This window comes from Canis aureus, chromosome 19 (assembly GCF_053574225.1).
Source record: "Canis aureus isolate CA01 chromosome 19, VMU_Caureus_v.1.0, whole genome shotgun sequence".
In the NCBI taxonomy this organism is placed as follows: domain Eukaryota; kingdom Metazoa; phylum Chordata; class Mammalia; order Carnivora; family Canidae; genus Canis; species Canis aureus.
The window spans coordinates 58647266-58674623 of record NC_135629.1 but is presented as its reverse complement, the minus strand read 5'-3'; the positions used below and the strand labels follow the sequence as shown (position 1 = coordinate 58674623).

The 27358-nt window shown below is 69.8% G+C and overlaps 2 protein-coding genes across 4 annotated transcripts; one reads left to right on the top strand and one right to left on the bottom strand.

Annotated features, from left to right (window-relative positions):
- Positions 1 to 1920: 1920 nt before the first annotated feature.
- On the top strand, positions 1921 to 23793 carry APC2 (APC regulator of Wnt signaling pathway 2). 3 transcript variants are annotated; one of them, XM_077860703.1, is made up of 15 exons: positions 1921 to 2036; positions 7497 to 7655; positions 7792 to 7882; positions 8007 to 8187; positions 9051 to 9159; positions 9260 to 9373; positions 9658 to 9735; positions 9892 to 9990; positions 10470 to 10854; positions 11130 to 11225; positions 13554 to 13693; positions 14131 to 14208; positions 14415 to 14531; positions 14886 to 15100; positions 16468 to 23793. In XM_077860703.1, exons 1-15 carry the CDS (start codon positions 1983 to 1985, stop codon positions 21377 to 21379), a joined length of 6828 nt encoding a protein of 2275 aa, XP_077716829.1. In that variant the 5' UTR covers positions 1921 to 1982; the 3' UTR covers positions 21380 to 23793. The 3 variants fall into 3 exon arrangements, with proteins under 3 accessions (XP_077716829.1, XP_077716828.1, XP_077716830.1); XM_077860702.1 differs by having other exon boundaries at positions 9257 to 9373; XM_077860704.1 differs by lacking the exon at positions 1921 to 2036 and adding an exon at positions 5113 to 5141 and having other exon boundaries at positions 9257 to 9373.
- Positions 23754 to 27114, bottom strand: C19H19orf25 (chromosome 19 C19orf25 homolog). The gene is made up of 3 exons (XM_077860712.1): positions 26859 to 27114; positions 26494 to 26625; positions 23754 to 25266 (listed from the first exon to the last, which is right to left on the bottom strand). The coding sequence occupies exons 2-3, from the start codon at positions 26621 to 26623 to the stop codon at positions 25040 to 25042; spliced, it is 357 nt and encodes a 118-aa protein (XP_077716838.1). The 5' UTR covers positions 26624 to 26625; positions 26859 to 27114; the 3' UTR covers positions 23754 to 25039.
- Positions 27115 to 27358: the final 244 nt, after the last annotated feature.

Below are 27358 nucleotides of genomic sequence, written 5' to 3'. Positions count from 1 at the left end.
GCGCCCTGGGCCAAAGGCAGGGGTAAACTGCTGAGCCACCGAGGGATCCCCCTAGACTTTATTTTTTTAAAAGATTTTATTTATTCATAAGAGAGAGGCACAGACACGGGATCCCTGGGTGGCGCAGCGGTTTAGCGCCTGCCTTTGGCCCAGGGCGCGATCCTGGAGACCCGGGATCGGATCCCACGACGGGCTCCTGGTGTATGGAGCCTGCTTCTCCCTCTGCCTATGTCTCTGCCTCTCTCGCTCTCTCTGTGTGTGACTATCATAAATAAATAAAAATTAAAAAAAAAAAAAAAGGCACAGACACAGGCAGAGGGAGAAGCAGGCTTCTCACAGGGAGCCCCATGTGGGACTCGATCTCAGGTCCCCAGGATCACGCCCAGGCCGAAGGTGGCACTAAACAGCTGAGCCACCTGGGCTTGCCCAAATAAATGTTTTCTACACAAGATTGGCAAGGGGGACAAAAATCCCAGGGTGAACATGCGCCTTCTCTGGAAAGTTTTTTGCTCCAAGCGTGAAAAGCCATGCACAGGAGACCGTTTTGAGCCACCAGGTCCGTGTGCAGGACTAGAGACCGGCAGGCAGGTGTCTGAGGCTCTCCCCCTTGGGGGGTGTGGGAGTGGCGGGGTGCCAACCCAACGGTCGGTGCTGGGTGTGTTCGCAAATAAAGCTTTCGTAGCACAACCCAAGTCCACGGGAGCTTCATTTAGCCAGTTTCTGGTGTTGAATGAAGCGTTGGTGTCGCCGTCTTTGGGGGCCTCCCTGGAAGCTTCCAGCATGGCCAACACAGGCCACCTTGGCCTCAAGGTGGGAGAGGTCAGTGGTTACTGTTCTTAATTTTCTGCAGTTTGAATTTATATTATGTGTGTTTGGGGACAACCCATATTAGTGTTCCCAGCAAAAGGAATGTGTCCTCAGAGGGAGGTGCACAGCCAGCGGGCACAGGCCCTCTAGGCGGGCTGTGGGGCAGGGTCCCCGGGAACCTCCCTTCGGGCCTCCCGGCCACACCACTGCCTTTGTGCCCCTCTGAATGGCCCTCAGGGCCGGTTCCACCGGGCTGCAGCCCCCTCCGTTCCCAGAGCGGAGGCTCCCACCCTGCGGCCATCCCCACCTCGGAGGCCGCGCCCAGGGGGCCAGCCGCCTTCGAGCCTACCCCGGCTCTGACCGCTGTTTCTCACCCGTCCCTTAATTTGAAGTAAGTAGGTGTTCACCCCCTCAAGGCGGGGGCCCCAGAATACTGCCTGGAGTCCCCGAGTGTCCCACCAGGCCCGGCCCGCCGCGCCCCCCGCGCGCCCTCCGCCCGCGTCCCCAGCCCCCGTTCGTCTACCTGCTCGCGGGGCCAAGGCCGCGCCCCCTCCTCTTGCGGCTCGAGCTTTGCTGTCGCAGGAGCGGTTCTCGCGCCCCCTTCCCTCCGCGACCAGCGCGGCGCCCCCCGCCCCGTCCTGCCCGCTGCCGCCGGGGGGGCGCCGGGAGCGCCGAGCCCTCCAGGTCCGCGGGAGCCCGCGCACGGCGCCCCAGCCTCCCGCCCTCCCTGCGCGCTGGCTTCCTCGTGCCCGGGCGCTGGCGGTCGGGTCGGGTCCGTTGAGCGCCCCCCCCCCCCCCCGCTGATTCCGGGGCCGGCCGCAGCCGTCCCCCTCCCCCGCGTCCGTCTCCCACGAGCGGGGCTTCGGCGGCTCTCGCACGGGGCCCGGCACAGGCGCGGCTTGGTCGGCGTTGGTGCGGGGGCGGCCGGCGGGTGGCTGTGCGGCCCTACGAGCCCTCCGGCCCCGCGCCCGGCCCGTCCCACAGCCGCAGCCTCCTCGGGACCCCGCGCTCCGCGTTCCCAGCCCGGCTGAGCGCCCCCGGCCCCGGGCCCCGCCCGCCCCGCGGAGCCAGCCCGCCCCGCAGGCCCTCGGCGCAGGCGCACGGCGTCCCGGCCGTGCCTCCCCCTCCCCGGCGGCCGAGGGCGGGGCGCGGCGGGTCGGGGCGGCCGCGGCTCCATGGGGCTCTGGGGGCTGCTGAGCCTGCTGCACTCGGCCTTCTTCGGGGACCAGGTAGGGCGTGGGGGGCGCTCCGCACGCGCACGGGGCGCCATGGGTCTGGGGGCTCGCGCAGTCGCCGTGGAGACCGTCGCCAGGGAGACTGCCCCCGGCTGCCAGGGGCTGGGCGCCCCTCCCCCGCGCCGCAGCGAACCCCCACCCCGGCGTGCGCACGCGCGGCCTCGCGGGCCCGGCTCCCGGCTCCGGGGTCCCCCGAACCCCTCCCCATTGCGCCGACACCCAGAGCAGCTGGGGCGGTGGGACTGCGACGGGGACCGCCCCGCATGCGCGGCCAGGGTCGGGCCACGCCCTGCACCTCTTCTGGCCTCAGTTTCCCCCCTGGGCTCCAGCGGCGGGCCGACCCCGACGTTCGCCGAGGCTGAGGTTGCGAATCCGCGTCCCACCGGCTGGGCGCCCCGCCGGCCTCCGCAGGCGTTCCGAAGCCGGCGGCCCGACAGAGGAAACTGAGGCCGGGGCGCCGCGCGGAGGCCAAGGTCACGCGTCCAGCGGGGCAGGAGCCGGGGCGGCCGGACGCGCCCCCGGAGGCCCGGCCTGGAGGCCGGCGGGGAGCTGTCCGCGGTGCTGACGGCACGCTCGCTCCCCCGCCCCGCCCCGCCCCGCCCCGCCCGGGGAAACTGAGGCCCAGAACCCAATCAGGCGGCCCACCGCCCGTCGGGTTTCGGGGACACGGCCCCGCCGCTCCCCCGTCTCCAGGGCCAGTCCTTCCCCGCCTGCCTGGGCCCTGCTCCGTCACGCAGCCTGCGCCCCACCTCTGGTGCCTGACAGCCCGCAGCCTTCCTGCCTCCTTCCGCCCCACCCCAGCCCCGAGGGGGACGCCCCGCGTTCTACCCCAGCCCCTAGCACAGCCCAGGGTCAGCAGGAAGGGCGGGGCGTCACGTGGGAATTGACGCTGAGGTCAGGCTCTGAAGACTCCAGGGCCTCAGAGAGCGACCCTGGGGCCAGAGGCTGGGATGGGGGTGGGGGCAGGGGCGGCCTCAGGGTGACAAGGGGACCGAGGCCCCATGATTCACCTTTGCCCTTGAGAGCCCAGCCGCGGCAGGGGGTGCAGAGGATCCCAGGCTGGGCCCCTGGGAAGGCCCCCCCACTAGGCCTGGGAACTGCACGTGGGATGGGCCGTGTCTTCCACCACCACCACCACCGCCCAGAGCCTGGGGCTGGGGTCCGGGGCTGCCGCGGGGTTTCCCAGGCTTCTCTGGTGCTCGAATTCCCCGTGATGCCTGAGTCTGTGGCTCAAGAATTGCAGGGTCAGGGACTCTCGAGGAGGAGGAGGGGCAGGGGCGTCAGAGATAGGACGTTCCAGAGGCATCTTGTCTGGGGTCCCAGTGCCGCAGGCCCCACGGAGGGGGAAGCCCAGGGCACTGGGCAGGGTGGTCCCTGGCTCCGGCCGAGCGTGTGAGGACGAGGCCGGCCACTGGACCACCCTGAGACTCGGGCCAAGAGGGGCCTGGGGACGAGTGGCGTCTGACCCCGGGGAGGGGAGGACAGACTCAGTTCCATGCGGGCAAGGATTCTCCTGCCCGCCTCCCAGCCACCAAAACAGGAAACTGAGGCCAGAGAGAGAGATGGCCAAGGGCGCGTCCTGGTAGAGCTGAAGCTGGGGCCCAGGGCTCTGCCCTTTCCCCACCCCCACTCCAGCTGGCCAGCTCCGCCCAGGACCCCTCCAGGGGACGGCTGCTGCTCTAAACCCCGGCAGGACCTGAAGCAGCCCCACCGGACACCCGCAGCCCCCGAGGGCATTGGTCTCACGTCCCGAAGTGCACATGCTGTTCCCCGAGCCTGCAGTGCCTTTCCCCTCCTCGCTTCCCGGGCCAACTCGTATTCGTCCTCAAGAGGGCCAAGTGCTCGTGTCCGTCTCTCTGTCCGGCCTTGCCAGCTTCCAGAAGGAGCCCCCTTGCCCGTTGCACCCCGTCCTCAAGTCCCACAGGCTGGGGGCTGCCGGGCCTGGCTCCGGAGGCCCAGGACGGCCAGGCCTGTGTGCGGTTGGGGCCCCCAGCATCACCAGCCCCCGGCGGGCACCCGGGACCCCCTGCAGTGAACCCCGCCGCAAGCAGTGTGGCCCCCGTGCCCTCGGCGCCCTTGGTGGCCCGTCCTGGGCTTCCTTGCACCAGCCCTCCCGTGCTAAGGCTGCAGCCCCGTCCCCGGTGGGGGGACACGGGCTCCTGGGGCAGACAGTGTGCCCAGGCCTCCCTGCCAGGAAAGGCAGAGGCAGGGCCCCTAACCTACGCCCTCCGGGCACGCGTGGGCCTGAGGCAGTAAGGTCTGGTCGCGGCTGCAGAATTCTGGCTCTGGGGACCCTTGGAGGACCGGAGACTGCCCGGACCCCAGGACCCCAGGCCCCTCCGTCCTCTGCCTCACCTGCTGGGAGGATGAGAGAGGGGTGTGATGAGAGAAACAGGGACACAGAGACTGAAAGAGACCAAGCGACCGGGGGGATGGCCAGGCGTCCCGGCAGGTGCCCACGGAGAAGCCCTGCCAGGGGGACAGCGAGGACGGCCGGGGTCCCAGGTGCCCCTCAGCAGGGCCGCCCTTCCCCCAGGGGACTCCGTGGAGCCGGCAGTGCCCCTCCCTGGTGGCGGGGGTGGGGGGTGGGGTCCAGCCGCCATCCTCAGCCCTGCCCGCCCTCCCCCGTCTGCCCCAGGCCCCGCTGATCTGTGGGGAGGGGCTGGCCTGCCCCCCCAATTCTGATGTAACATCCCGGACGATGTCCGCTCTCAGAGGCTCCGGATCCAGCCTCCGGGGCTCCCACGACCGCTCTGCTCCGGAGCGGGTGGGGGCCCCCTTCCCGGGAGGGGGGTCACCTCCCCCTCCCCCTCCCCCTCCCCGGCACACGCAGTCCCTGAACCCGCCCGAGGCCCGACGTCCCGCTGCCGCCGCCGGTCCCCGCCCCGGGCCCCCATTGGCTGTTGCCATGGCACCAGCCCGTCTTCCCGCGCCGCCATTGGCCGCCGCGCCCGCATCCCGCATCCCGCATCCTCCCCCGCTCGCGGTGGTCTCGCCCAGCTCGGGAGCGGCGGCGCCGCCTGGCCAGGCCGGGACCGGGCTTTGTCCGCCCCGCAGCCCTCCGCCCGCCCCGCGGCCCCGCCAGCGCAGCCCAGGGAGGTACAGTAAGCCGCGCTTCGGCGGGGCGGGGCGGGGGCGGGGGGCGGGGGGCGGGGCGGGGGCGCGTCCTCGCTCCGCTGGGGGTCTCCGTCCCCCTCGGGCGCACCCTCCCGAGCCTCCGTGTCTCCAGGGTGGAGCCAGGAGGGAAACTGAGGACCAGGGAGGTGAGCGCCTGCATGGCCGCTCGCGGACCCACGCGCACACCCACTCAGGGTTCAACACCGGGATGTCCCACGGTCCGCAGGCAGGCCTGCTGCGTGCTTGGGGGTAGTCCTACACCTACACCTCCCTCCCTGGACCTCAGTTTCCCTCTCTGTAAAGGGTGTGGGTTGAAGGAGGGGCCCCTTTGGGCCACATCTGTGCCAACCCGCCCTGGAATGTGGCCACTCACGCCTCAATCAGACCAGCCCCCAGCTATGGATGCTTTCCTTTCTGCAATGGAAATCTCTCAGGGAGGCTCCCCAGAGTCCCCCGGTGCAATCAGGGGGTGAGGGGTAGGCCGGAGGGCTGCCTGGAGGAAGCTGGGAATGGGATGGCAGGAGTAGGGAAAGGTGGTCCGGGTGCAAGCCCGCACTTGCAGAGGCCTGGTGGAAGAGCGCTGCTGTGTGGCCACCAGGTGGTCTTGAGGGCACTGGGGAGCCATGGGAAGTATGGGAGCAGGGGTCGGAGGGAGTCTACCAGTGACTTTCAGAGGTTCCTTCTGACCATGCATGGGGGAGGGGAGCTGGGGGAGGGAGGGGCCGGTGGGAGCGTGGAGGTGGGGACTGGGGCCGGGATGACCAGCGCCTGGTGGGTAGGCCTGCTGCCGAGCTCGGGCTGATGACGATGCAGGAGTGACCACCAGATGCAGGTGGAGTGAAGGTATCCCAAGCCCAGCCCGGAACCCCTAAGAAGGCATAAGGGAACGGGGTGCCCTTATGGTGGTGGGGTGCCCAGCCCCGGGTGGGGCTCAGGCCCGGGGCAGGGGGCAGGGATCGGCAGGCCTCGTTGGCTTCAGCCAGGACCCAGGGGTCCTGCTGCAGGCACCCCCAGTTCCAGCCCGGGGACCCCCGACTGAGCCTTGGGGCGGGAGGCAAAGGCTGCGGCCGAGGCAGCTGGCCTCCCCTACCTGACACCCTCCCACCCCTTCTGCCTGTCCCGGCTGCCCGGCTGCTGCGTGGCCACTCCCATGCGTGACCCTCTGTCCGCCTGGAGGGGCCGCGCAGCGAGTCTTTCTCGCCTCCAATGGCGATGGCGAACGAGGCCCCGCAGAGGCCAGGAAGCGCCGCCGGGACTCCTGGGTCCCTGTCATGCCTCGTCTGGCACCCTGGCCTCAGTTTCTTCCTCTGAGTGCGGCCTTGCGGAGGTCCCCAGGTGCCAGGACGTCAGGGTCAGGCGTACAGTAGGTCCTCCCGATGGTGCAGATGGCCCGACCCCAGCCCCGCACCCCTACTGCAGGCCCCGCGCCCTTGCTGACCCCGGGGGGGGGGGGGGGGGGGGGCGGGGCGGGTGCTGTGGGGCGGGGCCGAGGCCGAGGAGGACAGTGAAGGAGCAAGTGGATGCAGGTGGCCAGGTGGCAGGGGGCGGGGAGCCAGCACCTCGGCGGGCCGACGTGGGGAGGGGGCTCGGGGAAGGACGGGAGGATGGGCTGCCATTGGTGCGCCTCAGACAAAGGCGGAGGGAGGGGGCGAGTGCTGCTGGGAAGGGAACAAAGAGGGAAGGGGGCGGGGAGGAGGGGGCAGCTCTGGGCAGGGCCTCGCGGGGGAGGAGCCGCCAGCCCGCTGGACACGCGGGGGGCAGGGCCCGAGCGAGAAAGGACAGCCACACACAAAGCGGCGGCGGCGCTGGCGGTGCCCGGGGATGGGGGCCGAGGCCAGGGCAGCCGGGCCAGGCGGGTAGCCGCTCGGCTCCAGCTGCTGGTGGACGGGGTGGGGCAGGGCCTCCAGGTTTTGGGGCCCCGGGGGACGGCGGTGGGCCTGTCCGCCCAGCCGTGGGGGTCCCACCAGCGGCCGGGCCACCGCTCTCTGATGCGTTGTCAGCCGTCGCAGCATTTTTCTTGCCCGTCGGTGGGGCGAGCTGGTGGTCTGTCGCCTACCCTCCGGCAGCTGCGCTGGGGGGGGGCTCGCTGTCAGCCCGGGTCGGGAGCCCACAGTGCGGACGCTCACGTGCGTGTGCCGGTCAGCTGCGCGTCTGGGCCGCGTCTGGACCTCCGTCCCACGGCTCTGCCCGCCTCTCGCCCCGTTGGCCTCGTGGCGTGTCTGCTGGGCCACCCCGGCCGCGGTCCGCTACGCGTTCCTGCCGGGATCCGCCCCCAGCCCCCAGGACTGGCCGGAGGGCTGGCACCCCTCGGGTGAGTCTTCTGACCTGTGGCCGCAGGCGCTGCAGGAGCTGAGGATGGCGAGCTCCGTGGCACCCTACGAGCAGCTGGTGCGGCAGGTGGAGGCCTTGAAGGCAGAGAACAGTCACCTGAGGCAGGAGCTGCGGGACAATTCCAGCCACCTGTCCAAGCTAGAGACGGAGACATCTGGCATGAAGGTGCGGGCAGGGCGGCGGGAGGACACGGGTTCCGGGGACAGGGCCGGAGGCCAGCAGGCCAGGCCGCGGCATCCCAGGGTGGCGGCGCCCGGGGCGGCCGGCTGATGCTGGGGCCGCTGTTTGCCCCCCGCTTCAGGAGGTCCTCAAGCACCTACAAGGCAAGCTGGAGCAGGAGGCCGGAGTGCTGGTGTCCCTGGGGCAGACCGAGGTGCTGGAGCAGCTGAAAGGTGAGCAGCCCCGCTGGGGGCCCCGTCACACGCTGGGGCGCTCCCCCGCCTGCCCCCCAGGGAGCTGGGGGGAGGAGGGGCAGGGGGCCACTGACCTTGCCCTCTCCCCGCCACGCCCCTGCAGCCCTGCAGATGGACATCACCAGCCTGTACAACCTCAAGTTCCACACCCCGGCCCTGGACCCGGAGCCCACCGCCCGGACTCCTGAAGGAAGTCCCGTCCACGGCTCGGGGCCCTCCAAGGACAGCTTCGGGGAGCTGGGCCGGGCTACCATCCGACTGCTGGAGGAGCTGGACCGCGAACGGTGAGAGTCGGCAGGTGGCAGGTGGCCCGGAGCTGGCCGAGCGCCTCCCCGCGCGGCCCCGCCCCCAGCCGTCTCTGAGCCCCGATTGGCCCACGGCTTGGCCCACGGCGTGTGGCCCGCCCCATTGAGTCGCTGCCTGTGCGGTGCCCGCGGTCCAGTGGCCCTCCCGAGGACAAAGGGGAGGGGGCGTTCCTGGCAAAGAGGGAAGCTCCCGGGAGATGTCCCCAAGGGTCCCCAGTATGCCGGCCTCTGCAGGGACAGGGCTGTGCCCGTTGCCAGGGTCAGGACTGGGGCCAGGAGGACTCAAGGCAGCCTTTGTGGGGTGAGGGGCCCGTGGCCAGCCGAGGAGAGCAGGGTCTGGGCGCCCCGCGCAGCCTAGCAGGTCTCATGGGGTCGGATGCGGCGGCTCAGCAGCAGCGCGGGGTCAGGTCCGCGCTGGGCTGTGGGACCTCGGGCCAGTGTCCTAACCCCTCCCAGCCTCACACTTCCGCCCTGTCATTATAGGTACCAGGCAAACGTCTTTAAAGTCAATAAGTTTTAATTTAAAGAGAAAAGAGAAAAAAAAAAAATAAAAATAAAGAGAAAAGAGCGTAATGGTGGGGCTGCGTAAAACGGGACTAGCGGTGTCTCCCACGGGGCTAAGGGGGCCACCGCTGGGCCTGGAGCAGCCTTGGTCTGCAGGCTAGAGGGGCCTGAGCAGGTGCGGGACGGGGAGAGGTGCACGGCCGCCCCCGCGGGTCCTGTGCCCGCCCCAGTCCTGGAGCCAGGGCCGCGGCTGCTGGGCGGCGACCCCACCATCCCGAGGACCGCACGCCCCGCGTCCCCCCTTCTGCGAGCCTGTGCCCACCGACCTGCCCCCCCAGGTGTTTCCTGCTGAACGAGATTGAGAAGGAGGAGAAGGAGAAGCTGTGGTATTACTCGCAGCTGCAGGGCCTGTCCAAGCGCCTGGACGAGCTCCCACACGTGGAGACGGTGAGCGGGGGGCGGGGGATGGGGGGCGGAGGGGGGATGGAGGGGGGCGGGGGGCCGGGCCCGGCGCACCCTCACCGCGGCCCGTGCCCCCTCCCAGCAGTTCTCGATGCAGATGGACCTGATCCGGCAGCAGCTGGAGTTCGAGGCCCAGCACATCCGCTCGCTGATGGAGGAGCGCTTCGGCACCTCGGACGAGATGGTGCAGCGTGCGCAGGTGAGGCGGTGGGCGGGCCGGGCAGGTGCGCGCGGGCATTACCCCGCGGGTGCCGTGGGGCGGGCGGGCTCGGGGCACAGCTAGAGCGAGGGCCCTTCGCAGGAGGGGCTGGAGGGCAGAGGCCGAGACCGGGGCCAGGCCGGGTGGGTTGGAGTTGGACCACGGGTGGGTCCGGGCTGTGGGCAGAGGCGGAACGCGGCGGGGTTGAGCGCGGGTGGGGGCGGGCGCGCGGGGGTCGGACGTGGCGGGCTGCCAGCCTGACGTGCACCTTTCTCTGGGCTCAGATACGAGCTTCGCGCCTGGAGCAGATCGATCAGGAGCTGCTGTCGGCGCAGGACCGGGTGCAGCAGACCGAGCCCCAGGTACTGGGGGGGGTGGCCACGGGGCTTGGCAGTGGGGAGGCCCCCAGGGCCCCGGCCAGGGTGCCAGGGTGGGCCCGCAGCCCCCACCCACATCGTCATGGGCGCTCAGTGGGGTGCACCCCAGCTGAACCCTCACACCTGGCGCTGTCCACACAGGCCCTGCTGGCGGCGAAGTCAGTGCCGGTGGACGAGGACCCAGACACTGAGGTCCCCACGCACCCTGAGGATGGTGTCCCTCAGCCGGGCAACAGCAAGGTGAGGGGGCATCCCGGTTTGTGGGGGCCAGGCGGGTGGGCTGAGAGGTGTGGGGGGGCAAGCGGGGTTGAGGTGCATGGGGAGTGGGTCCTGCGTGTCTGTCGGATGCGGGGCCCCTCTCTCCTCCATCTCCCTAGTGTCCCCAGGGGTGGAAGGGTCGGCAGGGCCAGCATGTGGTCTGGGGCCCTGTAAGGTGGGTGGGGAGAGCTGTGCTGTGTGATGGGGGGACACGCCAGCCTTAGACTAGGAGGTCACCAGCAAGGGACCACAAGGTGGGCATTCGGCCCTCCTGACCTGGGGGCACGTCCCCAGGGGGCTGCAGGGCGAAGGGGGCGGGGGTGAGCGGGTGAGCCTCCTGGGCTGGGGCCACCAGCCTCGCTGTGCTTGGGCGCCCCCCACCCCGGGGTCCGGGGCTGCCCCTGGCCCACCCCGAGAGCCCGGCGGGGTTCCCCACCTTCGCTCCATGCCCCGCCCCGCAGGTGGAGGTGGTCTTCTGGCTGCTGTCCATGCTGGCGACGCGGGACCAGGAGGACACGGCGCGCACCCTGCTGGCGATGTCCAGCTCCCCGGAGAGCTGCGTGGCTATGCGCCGCTCGGGGTGCCTGCCACTGCTGCTGCAGATCCTGCACGGCGCCGAGGCTGGCGCGGGGGGTCGCAACGGAGCCCCCGGGGCGCCGGGGGCCAAGGACGCGCGCATGCGGGCCAACGCGGCGCTGCACAACATCGTCTTCTCGCAGCCGGACCAGGGCCTGGCGCGCAAGGAGATGCGCGTCCTGCACGTGCTGGAGCAGATCCGCGCCTACTGTGAGACCTGCTGGGACTGGCTGCAGGCCCGGGACGCCGCGGACGGGGGCGCGGGTGGCGGTGAGCAGGGGCGCGCCGGGCCTTCTGGGGACCGTCCCGGCGGGCTGCAGAGTTGGGGCGCCTGGCTTCTGCGGCCAGTGGCAGAGTTAACACGACAAAAGCGCGGCCCAGGGTACTGAGCCGCAGGCGCTGCCTCCCCTCCCTTCTCCCTTTGTGGCGGGCGCAGCAGCCCTGCTCTGGGGCCCGGCAGGCGTGGGTGGGGCAGGGTGGGGAAGGGTGGGGGGCCCCCACTCCCCCCGGAGCCGCAGGGCCCTGACCTGCGCCCTGGCCCACAGCCCCCGTCCCCATCGAGCCTCAGATCTGCCAGGCCACCTGCGCCGTGATGAAGCTGTCCTTCGACGAGGAGTACCGCCGTGCCATGAACGAGCTGGGTGAGTGCCCGCGCCGCCCCGAGGGCTGGCCTCTCCTCCCGCCGGCTCTTAGCCACCGGGCTGCCGGGGCACAGACGCCGGGGACGAGGCTTTGCCCAGGAAGCTGAGAGCAAAGGTGAAAGATCCAGCTTAATTCTTGGAACCGGAGCCACCGGGTCGTGCGGCGGTGGGGGCTCCACCGTGTGAAATCTGGGGTTGGGGGCACTGCAGGCACTATACCCCCTTCCGTAGGGAAGTAACCCAAATGGAGGACGGTAGCAGCAGAGGTCAAAGCTCACTATGCTCAGCTTCACTCTGGTGATGACGGGACGAGGGCTCTGCTCACCCGGCAGGTGGTCAGGGCAGCGGAGGGCAGGCGGCCCCCCCCCCCCGGGGAGAGCACCCCGCTGCAGCGCTTCTGGAGGGCACTTGGCTCCCGCGGGCACTTCGGGTGTGCACACTGTTGAACCCCCCCCCCCCTGCCCTCGCCCCCAGCTAGGAATCTGCCCTCTGGCTGGGTTTACAAAGGAAGACACAGAAAACAAGGAAGCAAGCAATGCAGATAAAACCCAAACCTGGAAGCCGCAGGTGCGGTAGTAAGGCGGCGGGCACAGGCGGCGGGCACAGGCGGCAGGCACAGGCGGTGGCATATTATCCGCCCTTTTAAGTCCTCCTGTCGTCGGGCGCGGGGGGGGGGGGAGGAGGTCCGTCTGCTCCCTGCACGCCGCGCCCCAGAAGGCAGTCCAGACGCGGAGCGTCGCGTGCCCCGGGCCGCACGTCCCCAGGCAGGAGAGGAGGACCTCGGTGTGCACTGAGCTTGAACATTTGTGGCAGGAACAGATACGACTTCTTATGACGCTGGTTCTCAAAGTGGGGCCCCGGGGCCCCCGAGAGTCCTAAGACCCTCCTCCGAGGTCCCCACAGCCCCAACTGTTTTGATAAGGACACGAGATGTCATGTGCCTTTCCCACTCCCTCCTCCGGGCCGTGGGCTCTACGGGCTCTCCCAGACACTCCTGCCCGGGGGCCGCTGGGCTGCACGATCTGGGGTCAAGGGCTTCTTCCTGCGCATGCCCAGCGGGGTGCCTACGGACGGCCGTCACCCACAGGAACAGAATCTCTCTGGGGGCCTCAGAAACGTGCGGAGCATACGGCGGCCTCGCGGGGGTCCCTTAGCCCAGCGAGAGCCCCGCGGCCGAGTTCACAGCACGGCCCCCGCCCTTGTCTGGGTCCTTCCTGTGGGTCTCCAGCAGCGGGGCTTCCACGTTCGGGAGCATTAAAGACCTTGGAAACGTCCCCCAAAATAACTTAAACTTTTACATTAAGGGTTTTTCGGGGCGCTTGACGGGCACCTGGCCGGCTCAGTCACTAGAGTGTGTGACCCTTGATCTGAAGGTCGTGCGTTCAAGCCTCACGCTAGGTGTGGAGCCTCCTTTTTAAAAAAAATTTTATTGTGGTAGAATAAAGTGAAAGATTTGGCATCTTGACCGTCTCTAGGCGCACAGCTCGGGGCACGGAGCACCCTCACCCTGCCGCGCACCCACCCCCCCATCTCCAGAACCTTCCATCTACCCACACGGAGCCCCCGCACCCCACTCTGCCCCCAGCTCCCACCACCTCCTCTCTGTCTCTGTGGACGGGCCTCCTCTGGGGACCTCCTGGGAGTGGGGTCCTGCAGGAGGCGTCCTTCTGGGTCTGGGTCACCTCCCTGAGCCCGGCGTCCTCGGGGTCCGTCCGCGTGGGGCAGGTGTCCGGGCTTCCCGCCTTTCTGTGGCTGAGGAATGTTGCACGTGGACGGACCCATCGTGTCCCCCCCTCCGTCCATGTCCCCCCAGTGGACGTTTGGGTTGTTTCTGGCTGCTGTGAACCGTGCTGCCCGGACATGTGGCAGGTTAGGTTTACTTTGGAAGCTTCCAGGCCGCGCGCTGCTAATCTCTTCCCCAGAGGGTGCTGGACATCAGCCCTGCCGCGGGGACGCTGGAATGGGCTCCGTCATCTTTGCTCTGGGAAGACGGAGGCAGGGCTTCTCGTGCTCGCGTTGCCCCTTCCCTTCCCTTCCCTCCCCTCCCCTCCCTCCCCTCCCCTTCCCTTCCCTTCCCGCTGCCTACCTCCCCGGATTCCTTTCCCTGTGGCCAACAATCCCCCACGTAGCTGCGCGTAGCTGCGGAGCATGAGCCAGCCCGACCCTGCCTGGGGGCCGTGGTCTCAGGGCCTGCAGGGGACCCTGTGTGGGACTCGGGGGGCTTCCCTGACCAAGCGACTGGAGCTGGGAGGAGCCCAGCACCCGGGCAAGTAGCAGGGGGAGCGTTCCAGGCAGAGGGAACAGCCCCCCCCCCATGTCACCCCGCAGGTGGGCTGCAGGCCGTGGCCGAGCTGCTGCAAGTGGATTACGAGATGCACAAGATGACGCGGGACCCGCTCAACCTCGCCCTGCGCCGATACGCCGGCATGACCCTCACCAACCTCACCTTCGGCGACGTGGCCAACAAGGTGCGTGGGGCGGGCAGGTCGCGCTCCCCGGGTCTGAGCCTCCCTCCACCTCTGCCTGCACCTCCGCCGGCCTTGAAGCAGCGCTGAGGTGGAGACAGTTGTCCCGGACTTGTGGGCGGGTAGACTGAGGCCCAGGAGGGCTGGTGGCGCCCAGGGGGCTGCCGTCTGTCCGGATGCCATCCGCCAGCCCACCACCCGTTGGCTGCCCTGGGGCCCACCCTGCAGAGAAGGGGCCTCTGGGCCGGCGGGTGGGTGTCCGTGCTGGTCTGGGCCTCGGTTTCCCCACCCCGTAGCACGCGGCAGGGAGGGCGGGCCAGGCTCAAGCCCTGGCAGGGTAGATGCTCAGTTAGCAAAGTGGGGACCCTGGGGTGCAGGTGGCCTCCCTCACGGCCCCGCCCCACCCCGCCCGGTGTGACACTCTGCTGTGACACCAACAGGCCACCCTGTGTGCCCGCCGGGGCTGCATGGAGGCCATCGTGGCCCAGCTGGCTTCCGAGAGCGAGGAGCTGCACCAGGTACCGGGTGGGTGGGCCCGGCACGGGGAGAGCGGCGGGGAGTCCCGCTGCCTGAGCCTCCCTGCCCGCGACGGCCCCCTCCCCTGGCTGCGGCGGGCCTCCCGGACGGGCGTCCCCTCCAGCGTCTCCGCTGCCCCGCCTGGGGCAGGGCTTGAGGAGGGGGTGCGGGCCCCAGGCCCACCGCGCCCCTTGTGCACCCCGCCCAGGTGGTGTCCAGCATCCTGCGCAACCTGTCCTGGCGGGCGGACATCAACAGCAAGAAGGTGCTGAGGGAGGTCGGGAGCATGACCGCCCTGATGCAGTGCGTCCTGCGAGCCTCCAAGGTGGGTGCCGGCTGGGGACGGGGACAGGGATGGGGATGGGGATTGGGGGGGGGGCACTCAGCCCAGGCCCGGGAAGAGGCAGCGGCCGGGCCGCCCAGTGCTGGCCGCGGGGCAGGGAGGTGCGGCAGGGGCGAGCGGCCCATCTCGGGGGTCAAGCCCGGCGGCGCGCTGCGCACCGGTGCCCGCACCCGGGACTCCAGCCCTACGCCCCTAAGGCCCCGCGACGGCCGCCGGCTTATGTTTTACTTTCACCGAAAACGTCTTGGGTGCCTGTCCCGGCGGCTCCTTGTCCACACCTGGGCGGGGCCGGCCGCTCCCCCCCACCCGGTGACCCCTCCCGCCCTCTGTGCCCAGGAGTCCACCCTGAAGAGCGTGCTCAGCGCCCTGTGGAACCTGTCAGCACACAGCACGGAGAACAAGGCGGCCATCTGCCAGGTGGACGGCGCGCTGGGCTTCCTGGTGAGCACGCTGACCTACAAGTGCCAGAGCAACTCCCTGGCCATCATCGAGAGCGGCGGCGGCATCCTGCGCAACGTGTCCAGCCTCATCGCCACGCGGGAGGACTACAGGTCGGCCCGTCCCGCCCCACGGCCATGAAGTGCGGGGGGGCGGGGCGGGGGCGCCCCTGGGGGAAGGTGGACGCCCGGGCGCAGTGTGGGGCTGTGGACGGCAGGGCCCACTCGGCTGTGAACCCAGGACAAGCCTTGGTGTGTGCTGCGATTGGATGCTCCCGATCGGTCCCGAAGGACTAAATTATTTTAGTGTGAGTATATCCCAAATTTTGTGTGGGGTTATACTTATACTAAATCAGAAACTAAATTATTAAAATAAAAATATGTATTGGTATTTCTAAATACCATTCATAATACTCTTTTATTATACTTTTTACTAAATGGTATTAAAAAGTACTCATTCTTTATCAAAATCAAGTACTACTTATTAGATAACAGTAATGCTTTTGATGTAGGAAAATACATTAACGTTTATTTTTAGTGTAAGTATATTTCAAATATTGCAAGGGGTATACTTGTGCTACAGATTTTTTTTTTTTTTTTTAATTTTTATTTATGATAGTCACACAGAGAGAGAGAGAGGGGCAGAGACACAGGCAGAGGGAGAAGCAGGCTCCACGCACTGGGAGCCCGACATGGGATTCGATCCCGGGTCTCCAGGATCGCGCCCCGGGCCAAAGGCAGGCGCCAAACCGCTGCGCCACCCAGGGATCCCCAGATTTTTTTTTTAATATTTTATTTATTTAAGAGAGACAGAGAGAGACAGGCGGAGAAGCAGGCTCCGTGCAGGGAGCCCGACGTGGGACACGGTCCCGGGTCCCCAGGATCATGCCCTGGGCTGAAGGTGGCGCTAAACCGCTGAGCCACCCGGGCTGCCCAAGATTTTTTTAAATTAAAATCAATGAAACACTTATTTGCTAAATACTCCTAATTAGCAATACTCAGCCTTTTTTAAAAAACAGATAGTAAAACTTACTTTTAATATAAGTATATCCCAAATTATCACAACACATGTAGGTCAATTCTGCATTAAGAGAAAGCATTACTAATTCATTATTTTAATATACATATTTTACTCAATATTTACTCATCTTCTGAAAATCAGAGTTACCTTAGCACCTTTTAAAAAAAATTTTTTTTAAGATTTTATTTATTTATTCATTCATGAGAGACACAGAGAGAGAGGCAGAGACACAGGCAGAGGGAGAAGCAGGCTCCACGCAGGGATCCCGATGCGGGACTCGATCCCGGGTCCCCAGGATCAGGCCCTGGGCTGAAGGCGGTGCTAAACCACTGGGCCACCCAGGCTGCCCACCTTAGCACCTTCTTTGTGTTTGCTAAGTCTGGCCCCGTCCCAGCAGGCACGGAGGGGCAGTGCCCTGGCACGGCCTGATACCTCTCGCCCCCCACCCCTGCGCCCGCAGACAGGTGCTCCGGGACCATAACTGCCTACAGACGCTGCTCCAGCACCTGACGTCCCACAGCCTGACCATCGTGAGCAACGCCTGCGGCACGCTCTGGAACCTGTCCGCCCGCAGCCCGCGCGATCAGGAGCTGCTGTGGGACCTGGGGGCCGTGGGCATGCTGCGCAACCTGGTGCACTCCAAGCACAAGATGATCGCCATGGGCAGCGCCGCCGCACTGCGCAACCTGCTGGCCCACCGGCCTGCCAAGTACCAGACCACCACCACGGCCGTGTCCCCCGGCGCCTGCGCTCCCAGCCTGTACGTGAGGAAGCAGCGGGCGCTGGAGGCCGAGCTGGACACGCGGCGCCTGGCACAGGCACTCGACCACCTGGAGAAGCAGGGCCTGCCCGAGGCCGAGGCCGAGGCCGACGCTGAGGCCGCCTCCAAGAAGCCCCTGCCGCCCCTGCGGCACCTGGACGGGCTGGCCCGGGACTACGCCTCAGACTCGGGCTGCTTCGACGACGACGAGGCGCCCTCCCTGGCCACCGCCGCCGCCACCGCGGAGCCTGCCAGCCCCGCCGTGCTGTCCCTCTTCCTGGGGAGCCCCTTCCTGCAGGGGCAGGCGCTGGCCCGCGCCCCTCCGGCCCGCCGTGGTGGCCCGGAGGCAGAGAAGGAGACCGGCGGGGAGGTGGCCGTGGCGGCCAGGGCCAAGGCCAAGCTGGCGCTGGCGGTGGCACGGATCGACCGGCTGGTGGAGGACATCTCAGCCCTGCACACCTCGTCTGATGACAGCTTCAGCCTCAGCTCTGGGGACCCCGGGCAGGAGGCACCACGCGAGGGCCGTGCCCAGTCCTGCTCCCCTTGCCGGCGGCCCGAGGGCAGGCGGCAGGAGGCCAGCGGCCGTGCCCACCCACTGCTGCGGCTCAAGGCCGCCCAGGCCAGCCTCTCCAACGACAGTCTCAACAGCGGCAGCACCGGTGACGGACGCTGTCCCCGTGAGCACACTCGGCCCTGCCCGCTGGCCGTGCTGGCGGAGCACCGGGAGGGGTCCCCGTGCAGCCAGGCGCGGCCCAGCCGGCTCGACCTCCATCTGCCAGGCGGCAAGGAGCCAGCGTCCCGGGACAGCTCTGCTGCCGACGCCTGTGTGCGCACCATCAAGCTGTCGCCCACCTACCAGCACGTCCCGCTCTTCGAGGGCAACCCCAGGGCCGCCATGGGGTCCATGGCCCCCGGAGCCCGGAAGGAGGCCTGGCTGCCCGCAGAGGGTCTGAGCAAGGTGCCGGAGAAGCTGGCGGCAGAGGCGGTGCCACTCTGCCTGTCCCGCTGCAGCTCCCTGTCCTCGCTGTCCTCGGCCGGCCGCCCAGGCCCTAGCGAGGCCGGGGACCTGGACAGTGACTCCTCCCTGGAGGGGCTAGAGGAGGCGGGACCCAGCAAGGCAGACCTGGACGGGGCCTGGCTCGGGCCTGGGGCCGCCTCCCTGCCCGTGGCCATCCCCACCCCCCAGCGGGGCCGCGGCCTGGGCGTTGAGGACACCACGCCGTCCAGCTCCTCGGAGAACTGCGTGCAGGAAACGCCGCTGGTGCTGAGCCGCTGCAGCTCGGTGAGCTCCCTGAGCAGTTTCGAGAGCCCGTCCATCGCCAGCTCTGTGGCCAGCGACCCGTGCAGTGGGCTGGGCAGCGGCACGGTCAGCCCCAGCGAGCTGCCCGACAGCCCCGGGCAGACCATGCCACCCAGCCGTAGCAAGACGCCGCCGCTGGCCCCGGTGCCCCCCGGCGAGCGCGAGAGCACCCAGTTCAGCTTGCAGTGGGAGAGCTACGTGAAGCGCTTCCTGGACATCGCGGACCGCCGCGAGCGCTGCCGGCTTCCGTCGGAGCTGGACGCCGGGAGCGTGCGCTTCACGGTGGAGAAGCCGGACGAGAACTTCTCGTGCGCTTCCAGCCTCAGCGCGCTGGCCCTGCACGAGCACTACGTGCAGAAGGACGTGGAACTGCGGCTGCTGCCCCCCGCCTGCCCTGAGCGCGGGGGCGGCGGCGGCGGTGGCGGCGGCCCCGGCCTGCACTTTGCTGGGCACCGGCGGCGGGACGAGGCCGGCGGCTGCCTTGAGGGGCCGGCGGCCGGCGACCAGGAGCTGGAGCTGCTGCGTGAGTGCCTGGGGGCGGCGGTGCCTGCCCGGCTCCGCAAGGTGGCCTCGGCGCTGGTGCCCGGCCGCCGCGCGCTGCCCGTGCCCGTCTACATGCTGGTGCCCGCCCCCGCCCGGGTGGACGACTCCGCCGAGGGCACGCCCGTCACTTTCTCCAGTGCCACCTCACTTAGCGACGAGACGCTGCAGGCGCCTCCCCAGGAGCCGGACAGGCATAAGCCCGCCGGCCGGGAGGCCCCCGCCAGGCAGGCCACCGGGCACAGGCACAGGGCGTGGGGCACAGGCCGCAGCCGGGTGGGGCTGGAGCTGCCCCTTCGCCGGCCGGCGAGCGCCTGCACTGAGCAGTACAGCGGCCGCCCCAGCCCGGCGCGAGGGGACCGAGGGGACCGGGGGGACCGAGGGGACGGGGCGCTGCAGTCTCTGTGCCTCACGACGCCCACCGAGGAGGCCGTGTACTGCTTCTACGACGACTCCGACGAGGATCCACCCGTGGCCGTGGCACCCCCGCGGCGACCGTCCGCCATCCCCCGGGCCGTGAAGAGAGAGCCCCCGGCCGGCAGGAAGGGGGTGCAGGCCGCGCCCCAGCCCGCGGAGGCCCCCCGCGTGCAGCCCAGCCTCATCGCCGACGAGACCCCGCCCTGCTACTCCCTGAGCTCCTCTGCCAGTTCCCTCAGCGAGCCCGACCCCCCTGCGCGCCCGCCCGCCCGGGCCCGAGCTCCCAAGGCCGCTGTCACCAAGGCCCCCGGCGCTGCGGGCGCGAGCGACGGCCTCCGGAGCCCGCGGGCCGAGTCGGGGCCGCTGCGCCGCTGCGTCGGTTCCGCGGTGCCCCGGCGCCGGCTCCAGGCGTCAGCCCCGCGGCGCCGCAAGCCCCAGGCCGCCCAGCCGGACAGGCGGCCGGCGGAGGGGCCCCGCGAGCGGGACGAGGCCGCGGGCTCGGACCACGCCTCCGACCTCGACAGCGTCGAGTGGCGCGCCATCCAGGAGGGCGCCAACTCCATCGTCACGTGGCTGCACCAGGCGGCCGCGGCGGCCACCCCCGAGGCCTCGTCCGGGTCTGACTCCGGCCCGTCCGAGTCGGGGCTGTCGGGGGCCTCCACCCTGCCCAGGAAGGGCCGGCGGCTGCAGGCGGGGGGCCAGGCGGGCCAGGCGGCGAGGCCGGAGAAGCGGGACCCTGCGGTGGCGCAGCGCGGCACGAGCGGCCCCGAGAAGCTGCGGGGCGCGCAGAAGCCCGCGTGCAGGGTGCCGGCCGTGCTCCGGGGCCGGACCGTGATCTATATGCCCAGCGCGGCCCCCCGGGCCCAGCCCAAAGGCGCCCCCGGCACCCGCGCGGCCCTGAGGAAGATGGGCCCCCCGAGTCCCGCGCAGCCCGCAGCGCCTGCCAACACCCCGAGCCCCGGGCAGCAGCGGTCCCGGAGCCTGCACCGGCCGGGCAAGATCTCGGAGCTGGCGGCGCTGAGCCCTCCGCAGAGGAGCACCACGCCGCCCGCCCGCCTGGCCAAGGCCCCCTCCTCCGGCTCCTCCCCCGCCTCCCCGGCCTCCCAGCCGCCCACGAGGAGGCCGCCCCCGGGCCCCCAGGCCCTGGGACCCCTACCCGGCCCGGGGGCATCCCTGGTGCCCCAGACGCCCACGCGGGCCCTGCTGTCCAAGCAGCACAAGACGCAGAAGTCACCGGTGCGGATCCCCTTCATGCAGAGGCCGGCCCGGCGGGGGCCACCGCCGCTGGCCAGGGCAGCCCCGGAGCCGGGCCCCAGGGGCCGGGCGGGAGCCGAGGGAAGCCCCGGCGCGCGGGGGGCCCGTCTGGGCCTGGTGCACGTGGCATCCGCGCGCTCCAGCGGCAGCGAGTCCTCCGACCGCTCGGGCTTCCGGCGGCAGCTGACCTTTATCAAGGAGTCGCCGGGCCTGCTGCGCCGCCGCCGGTCCGAACTGTCCACGCCCGAGGCTGCGACCCCCGCAGCCCAGGGCGGCTCCCCCCGGCGCGGTCGCCCTGCGCTGCCTGCCGTCTTCCTCTGCTCCTCGCGCTGCGACGAGCTGCGGGCAGCCCCCCGGCAGGTGCCCGTCCCCGAGCCGACCCCCGCGGCCAGGCCCGCTCCCGGCGAGCGGCCCGCCCGGCGCCCCAGCTCCGAGAGCCCGTCCCGCCTGCCCGTGCGCACGCCGGCCGCGCGGCCCGAGACGGTCAAGCGGTACGCCTCCCTGCCGCACATCAGCGTGGCCCGCAGGCCGGACGCCGCCCCCCCAGGGCCCGCGGCCGACGCCGCCCGCCGCAGCAGCGATGGGGAGGCGCGGCCACTGCCAAGGGTGGCGGCGCCGGGCACCACGTGGCGTCGCATCCGGGACGAGGACGTCCCACACATCCTGCGGAGCACGCTGCCCGCCACCGCCCTGCCACTGATGGGCGCCCCGCCCGAGGAGGGCCCCGGCGGCCCCCCGCAGCGCAAGACCAGCGACGCGGTGGTCCAGACAGAGGACTTCGCTGCCACGAAGACCAACTCCAGCACGTCCCCGAGCCTGGAAAGCAGGGGGCCCCCCCAGGCCCCGGTCAGCGGCCCCACCGCCCTCCTGGGCAGTGATGTGGACGGGCCTGGTCCCACCAAGGCGCCCACCTCTGTTCCCTTCATCCACGAAGGCCTGGGGGTGGCTGCGGGGGGCTTTCCCGCCAGCCGGCACGGCTCCCCCAGCCGCTCGGCCCGTGTGCCCCCCTTCAACTACGTGCCCAGCCCCATGGTGTCAGCCACCACTGACTTGGCTGCAGAGAAAGCCCCCACCGCTGCCCCTGCCAGCCTCCTGGAATAGTGGCCGGGGCCGGCCTTCTAGAACATCCTCTCCAGGCCAAGGGCTGGTCTGGCTGCCGGGAGGGGGGTGCCCAGGGTCCATCCACCCAGCAGAGCTCCTGCTCCCGGAGCCCCACTGCAGCCTGAATTGGCCTCACATCTCACGCACAGACGCTTGCTTCCATGCTGCGGGGGCTCAGGAGGGAGGGGGCTGCCGGCTGCACCTCGGGTCCCAGCCCGGAGCACACGGCGACCCCTACGCAGAGACCACCCTCCCAGCCTGGGCCGCGCCAGCAGCGCTCCAGGGGCCCAGCCTCAGCAGGCCCCTCCCCTCTCAGGAGCGGCGGGGAGGGGACAGCCCGCCCCGGGTGGGGGACAGGGCTGCGGAGGGTGGCCCGGGGAGCGCGCGCCTGCAGCTGGGGGCCTCGCATCTGTCCCGGCCTACGCGGGGACGAGGCCTGTAATTTGGGAGGCCCGGTAATTGGTTAATGATGGCTTTGCCGGTTTGTTTGCCTTGCCAGCCCCAGCTGGGAGCGTGGGGGCGGGGAGCGGCTGAGCCCCACGGCAGCCCCTGCCCCACGCAGCGCAGCGCCGCCCAGCGGGTGCAGAGCGCACGGAGCGGGCTGTCCCAGCGGCCCGAAGAGCAGGGAGGCCGGTGCGCGGACACGGAGCCACTGTGGTGTAGACGGAGGCCCTACCAGGGGGACAGGACAGCTGCCCACTGGGGAGGGCGCCCTGGAGGCGGGCGGGGACCACGGGAAGGAGGCCCCGGCACGTCACAGGGAGACCCTCTGGGAGGGCGTGGGGGTGCGGGACCCAGAGCTGTGAGCGTGCCCAGGGGTTGGGGGGAGCGTGTGGGGGGCCCCGAAGGCTACTGTACCACCTTTCGATTCCATCCTCATTCCAACGCAGGAAGCAATGGGCTCTGCGCCAGGTCAGAGCCGGCCTCGGGGGTCGCTGGCCACTGGGTGCTGGTGGTGCTGCCCCGGGGGGCGGACAGACGGAGGGACGGTGAGCCCCGAGCCTCCCCGCCAGCCTGCTCGGGGACCGCGGGTGTGCGTGCGTCCAGCCTCAGCCCCAAGGGCGCCTCCTGCAGAAAGAGCCGACGACCTCTTTCCTGTGGAGGCTCGGGGAGAAGCTGCTCCGAGCGCGGGGCTGCCGGGACAGCCTCGCAGGGGCGCCTCTCCCAGCCCGGAGCCCACGGAGGAAGGCCCCCGGCCCCGCGCACCGGTGTTTCCTGCGGCTGAGCATCCTCGGGGAAGCCCGGCGCCCAGCCATCCCACACCCCGCCGACCTGCTGTGCCCGCTGCATCATGCGCCCCTCGCCACACCCCGTCCCCTGCGACAGGAGCCAGGGCCGGCCAGAGGGCCCACGGGCAGGAGGCAGGGTGGCTGAGCCAGCATGACCCGGCCGCAGCCCCCCTTGGACACACGGGCTGTCTCGGACACTCCTCAGAAGCCGCCAGAACCCCGTCCCCACTGCAGCCTAAAGGGCTGGGACCGGGGGTCCTCCAAGCCCCTTCCTGGGCCTGGGGGCTCCCAGACACCCCGCCCCGTCTCCACAGGACAGGCCCCCCACCGCCGGCTCGCCCAGCCAGGGCCCAGGGCTTCGAGCACCCGTGCACTGTGAGACCCTGGGCAGTGCTTTTGCCGCTCCGTGCCTCGGTTTCCCCACGTGGGCCGTGGGGAGAACTCCCAGAGCTACCTCTTGGGCGAGCGGAGCGACCACCATGCCCGAGGAAGGACCTGTGCTGCGGGACCCTCCGTCGCTGCCGCCTCCCGCCTGCCTCTGGTCAGCCCCGGGCGTCCTCTCCACCGGCAGAGCCGCAGGGCAGCTCCCCACCGCGGCCGGCACTCGGAGCCCGCCCCGTCCATGCCCAGCAGCCACTTTTGCCTTTCCCACCCCCCGCTGCGGGGGGCACAGCCACACCTCATCATCCAGCCCGGGCGGGCAGCAGACGCCCCAGGACGAGCTTTCTGGAGGCCGTGGCGAGCGGTGGTTACCGGACAATCAACCTGAGTCGGGAGCAGGAGGCCTAAGGTCTCAGGACCAAAGGACCAACGCAGCCACCTGCCGGGGGACCGTGAAGGAGCCAGGTGCCTCTGGAGCGCTCCTGGAGCAAGGCCGAGGGGAACGCCCGGCACCCCAAGCCTGTGACTTTGGGCCCCAGGCCGGACGGAGGCACCACTAGCCGGGTGTGGACCTTGGGGCCACCCACTGGCGCATTACCTCACCCCCGCTGCTCCCACCTGTCACCCGGCCTGAGCCTGGTGGCCTGGGCCCGTCCCCATGCGTCTCTGGCCAGTCTCTGCAGCACCACGAGACACGTGTAAATACAGCCCCACCCCCCACTGACCACACGGCCGCCGGTGGGAGGAAGCCGCAGACCCAGGCGTCTCGCACGCACCTTTAATAAACAACAGCTGTCGGATCGCGCCCTGCCGCCCCGGCTCTGACTCCAGGGCTGAGGGCGGGCCAGGGGCCGGGAGGGACCTCCACCTGGGGAGCCCGGCTTCAAACTCTGACCCGCTCCCAAAAGTCCTCTGGGGGGGCCCCGGGCCCCAGAGAGGAGACAGCACCCCGCAGTCACGCAGGGCCCAAGCAGGGAGGGGGGAGGCACCAGCACCACAGGTGAACTGGCAGCAGTGGGGTCAGGGTGTGCAATGGGCCCTGGACGGGGCGGCCTCGGTGTTCACTGCCCTCACGGGCGCCAGGCCTGTGTTCTCTGTACACTGTGTCCCCGGAGACCACGTTCTGGTTTCCAGTTTTCGGAGTCTTTCAGGCTAAAGCAGGCTCAGCTTATTCAGAGAAACACCTCTGGGATGCTTGGGTCATGGTGCCAGGCCCTGGGGACAGCTTCAGAGCCCCTGGGGACCCCTGGAGAGGAGAAGCTCATGGAGGCGCTGTGCAGGGGCAGGTGGGGAGGCGGGGGGGGGGGCTTGGGGGTCCCCGGCGAGCAGCCTGGCTTCTACAATGCCTCTTGCAGTCCCTGCGGCTCTGGTCTTCCCAAAGTTGGTCTTCTGGTGAGAAAAGCCCTTTTCAAGAGCCACTCCTGTTCCATGGCCCCACATGCCCCCACAGGGTGGGGGGCAGCCAGCAAGGGCTCACATGGGAAACGGGTGAGCTTGTCCTCACAGGACCACAGGTGACAGAGCCCCACAGCACCCAGGTCGGTTCCACACCCCGTTACCCGGCCCTGGGGTAGCACCCGGGCCTTGGATCAGGGTGCCCAGGGCCCCCGGGAGAGGCTCCCACCAGAGGCCCCGTCTCACACCTGGCCCCTCCGGAACCTCGGGGCCCTGCAGTTCAGGCGGACACGCGCACAGACCGCGGAGTGGGTCCCACCAGCCCAGGGGGCCGGGGCGATGGGGCAAGCAGGGTCGTCAGGGGCAGGGAAAGGCGCACGGACGGCCTGGCTCTGGGGGACTGGGGAGCCTGGGGACGTCCAGTGTGGGCTCCCGGGCCCCGGGGGGAGCAGTGTCCGCATGCTGCAGACCTGACCCTCAGGGGGGCCAGGCGGGGCTGAGGCAGGTGCACGTGTCTCCCCCACGCAGGCTGTGTCCCCCCAGGTCTCCGGGTGCTTCGGGGCCTTGGGGGCCTGGTCTCCGCTGAGCCGGGTCAGGCGTCCGGGAGCCGGGGGCGCCCTGCCCGGTGCGTGTGCTCAGCCCACAGGCCGACCAGTCAGCCCAAGGAGGCAGCTGTGGCTCCCGGCAGTGCCACCTGCTTCACCTGGCCAACATCCCGCTCCAGCTCCTCCCCAGCTCGCCACAGGTCCTCACACTTCTGCTTCAGCCCGTCGCCCGCCTGCTGCAGCCGCTGATTCATGGCCACGTAGGCCCGGCTCTGCTGGTAGAGCTGCTCCCGCTGGGCCTCCGTGTCCTCTGCCCGCTGGGAGAGGCCCGGGGAGTCTGGGGACAGGACACAGCACACCGGTGAGGCAGAGGCAAGGAGAGGACACCATGTGTCGCCCCAGCAAAGCAGGGAACTGGAGGAAACACATCACAGAGAAGCCTCGCCCCTGCGTCCCCAGGCCCCCGTGTATCAGCCTCCAACCCACAGAGGGCGGGGGACGGAGTCACAGGGCCGGCGGGCTCCTACCAGGCTCTCCAGGCCAGATGCCACACTGCACCTCCCTAAACCTGCTCCCTGGCCATGCACCCTTGTGAAACCCAACAGTCCGGGAGGCGGCACGTTTCTTGGTAACCCCGCGTCCCGTAACAGCACCTGCCGGGATGCACGCTGCCTGCTTCCCTGCTCTGGGGACAGGCCCGGAAACTAGGACCTGACGAGAAGTCACCCTATCACCTGCATTGGTACTAAGAAGGAACACAGGCCACACGATGCTCAGGGCGGCCAGGACATGAGGTCCAGGTAGGAGCTCCCTCTCCGTGGGTCCTCACACAGCCCGGCCTCAGTCTCCCCTCCCTGGAAACGCTGGTGGGCGTGGTCCTGGGGCTGCTCCGTCCAACAGAACCTTCCAGATGCTCTGATACCAGGGGCTCTTGACGCTCGAAACACAGACACGTTGAGCAAAGCACCAAATTCTTACTCTTACTTCATTCTCCCCCAAAAAAAATACCCCAACGCCTTTCTCCCCAGCTCTGGTCCCCCAAGACTAACGGTCACTCCTCCACCAGAGTGACCCCAGGGCGGGCACTTTCGGGGGTAGCGTGTGCCCGGTGGGGGGGCTGAGCAGCAGCCTGTGGGACAGAACGCGGCCTTCGGGAAGGTTCAAGGAACGGAGAAACGAACAGCACAGAGCAGAACACAAAGCCCGCTGGCAACACCGCCCGGGGCCCCGAGTTCCAGGACAAGGGGTGGACGAGGCTTCCCGCGGGGCCGGGCCTGAGCCTCCGGGCCGCCGCCCCCGCCGCGCCCCCACCTTCACCCCGCAGCTGCAAGCCAAGAACCCCGTCTTTCCCCTTTAACCCCCACCCCGGGGCCCGAACCCTCGAAGCGTCGACCCGAGGTCAGGGGCGCCCCGAAGACGGCACTGTCGGCGGCCCGGCGGGCGCCCCCGAGGCGCGCGTGCAGAGAGCCCGGCTCGGACTAGGGTCGCTCCTAATTCCCGGGCTTCACCGACCCGCCGCTCCCGCCGGGGCCGGGTCCCAGGCCCGCCCCTCCCCCGCTCCTACCGTCCAGGCCCAGCGCGATGAAGACGGGGTCGTCGGGGGGCGCGCCCCGCACGTCCTCCAGGATCTGCTCCACCGCGGGCGGCGCGGGCCGGGTGGGCAGCACCACGCGCTTCTTGGCCTTGGAGCCCATTTCTGGAGGCGAGAGGAAAGGGCGCTGTCGGGTCTGCCCCTCCCCCCGGCCCCGCCTCCCGCCCCGCGAACTCCTACACGGCGCCGGAGCCCCGTTCCCGGGGAAGCCCGCCCCGCCCCCCGGGCTCGCCCCCGCCCCCGGCCCTCCCAAGGACCGACATCGTGGGGCCAGCGGGGGCCGGCGCCTGGCGCCGCCTCTGCCTCAGTTTCCCCGCTAACGCCTCCAGCGCCCCTACCTCCTCACGCCCGCGCGCCAGCAGAACCGCGGGCGCCGCCGAGGAGCCACTTCCGCTTCCGGTCGCGGCGGAGCCCCGCCCCCGGGCACGTGACGCACACTTCCTGCCTCCCCTGGCTCCTGCCCGCTCCTCCCCGCGGGGCCACGCCCCCCCTTAAAGGGGCCGCGCCCTCAAGGGTCCTCGTCCAGTCGCTGCTGGCTGCGGGGTCCCTGGGAAAAGCTCGGGGTGGGCGCGGGGTCCTGTCCCGGCTGCCCTCGCCGCGTCACAAAGCACCCACTCCCGGCGTCCTGCCGAAAGGGGACACAACCCACGTGCTGCCGTGGCCAGGCGGGCTGGCCGTGCGGGTCACCGGGAGGTGGCCGGGGCGCTGGACGCTCGGCGGCGTCGCCCCTCTGGTCCCCAAAACCTCCTCCCCACGGCTGGGTTGGGGGAGGCTGTGAGCCGAGGCACGCCCTGGGTGCTCACCGTGAGCCGGATGGGCGAGCTTGCTCTCCTGATCA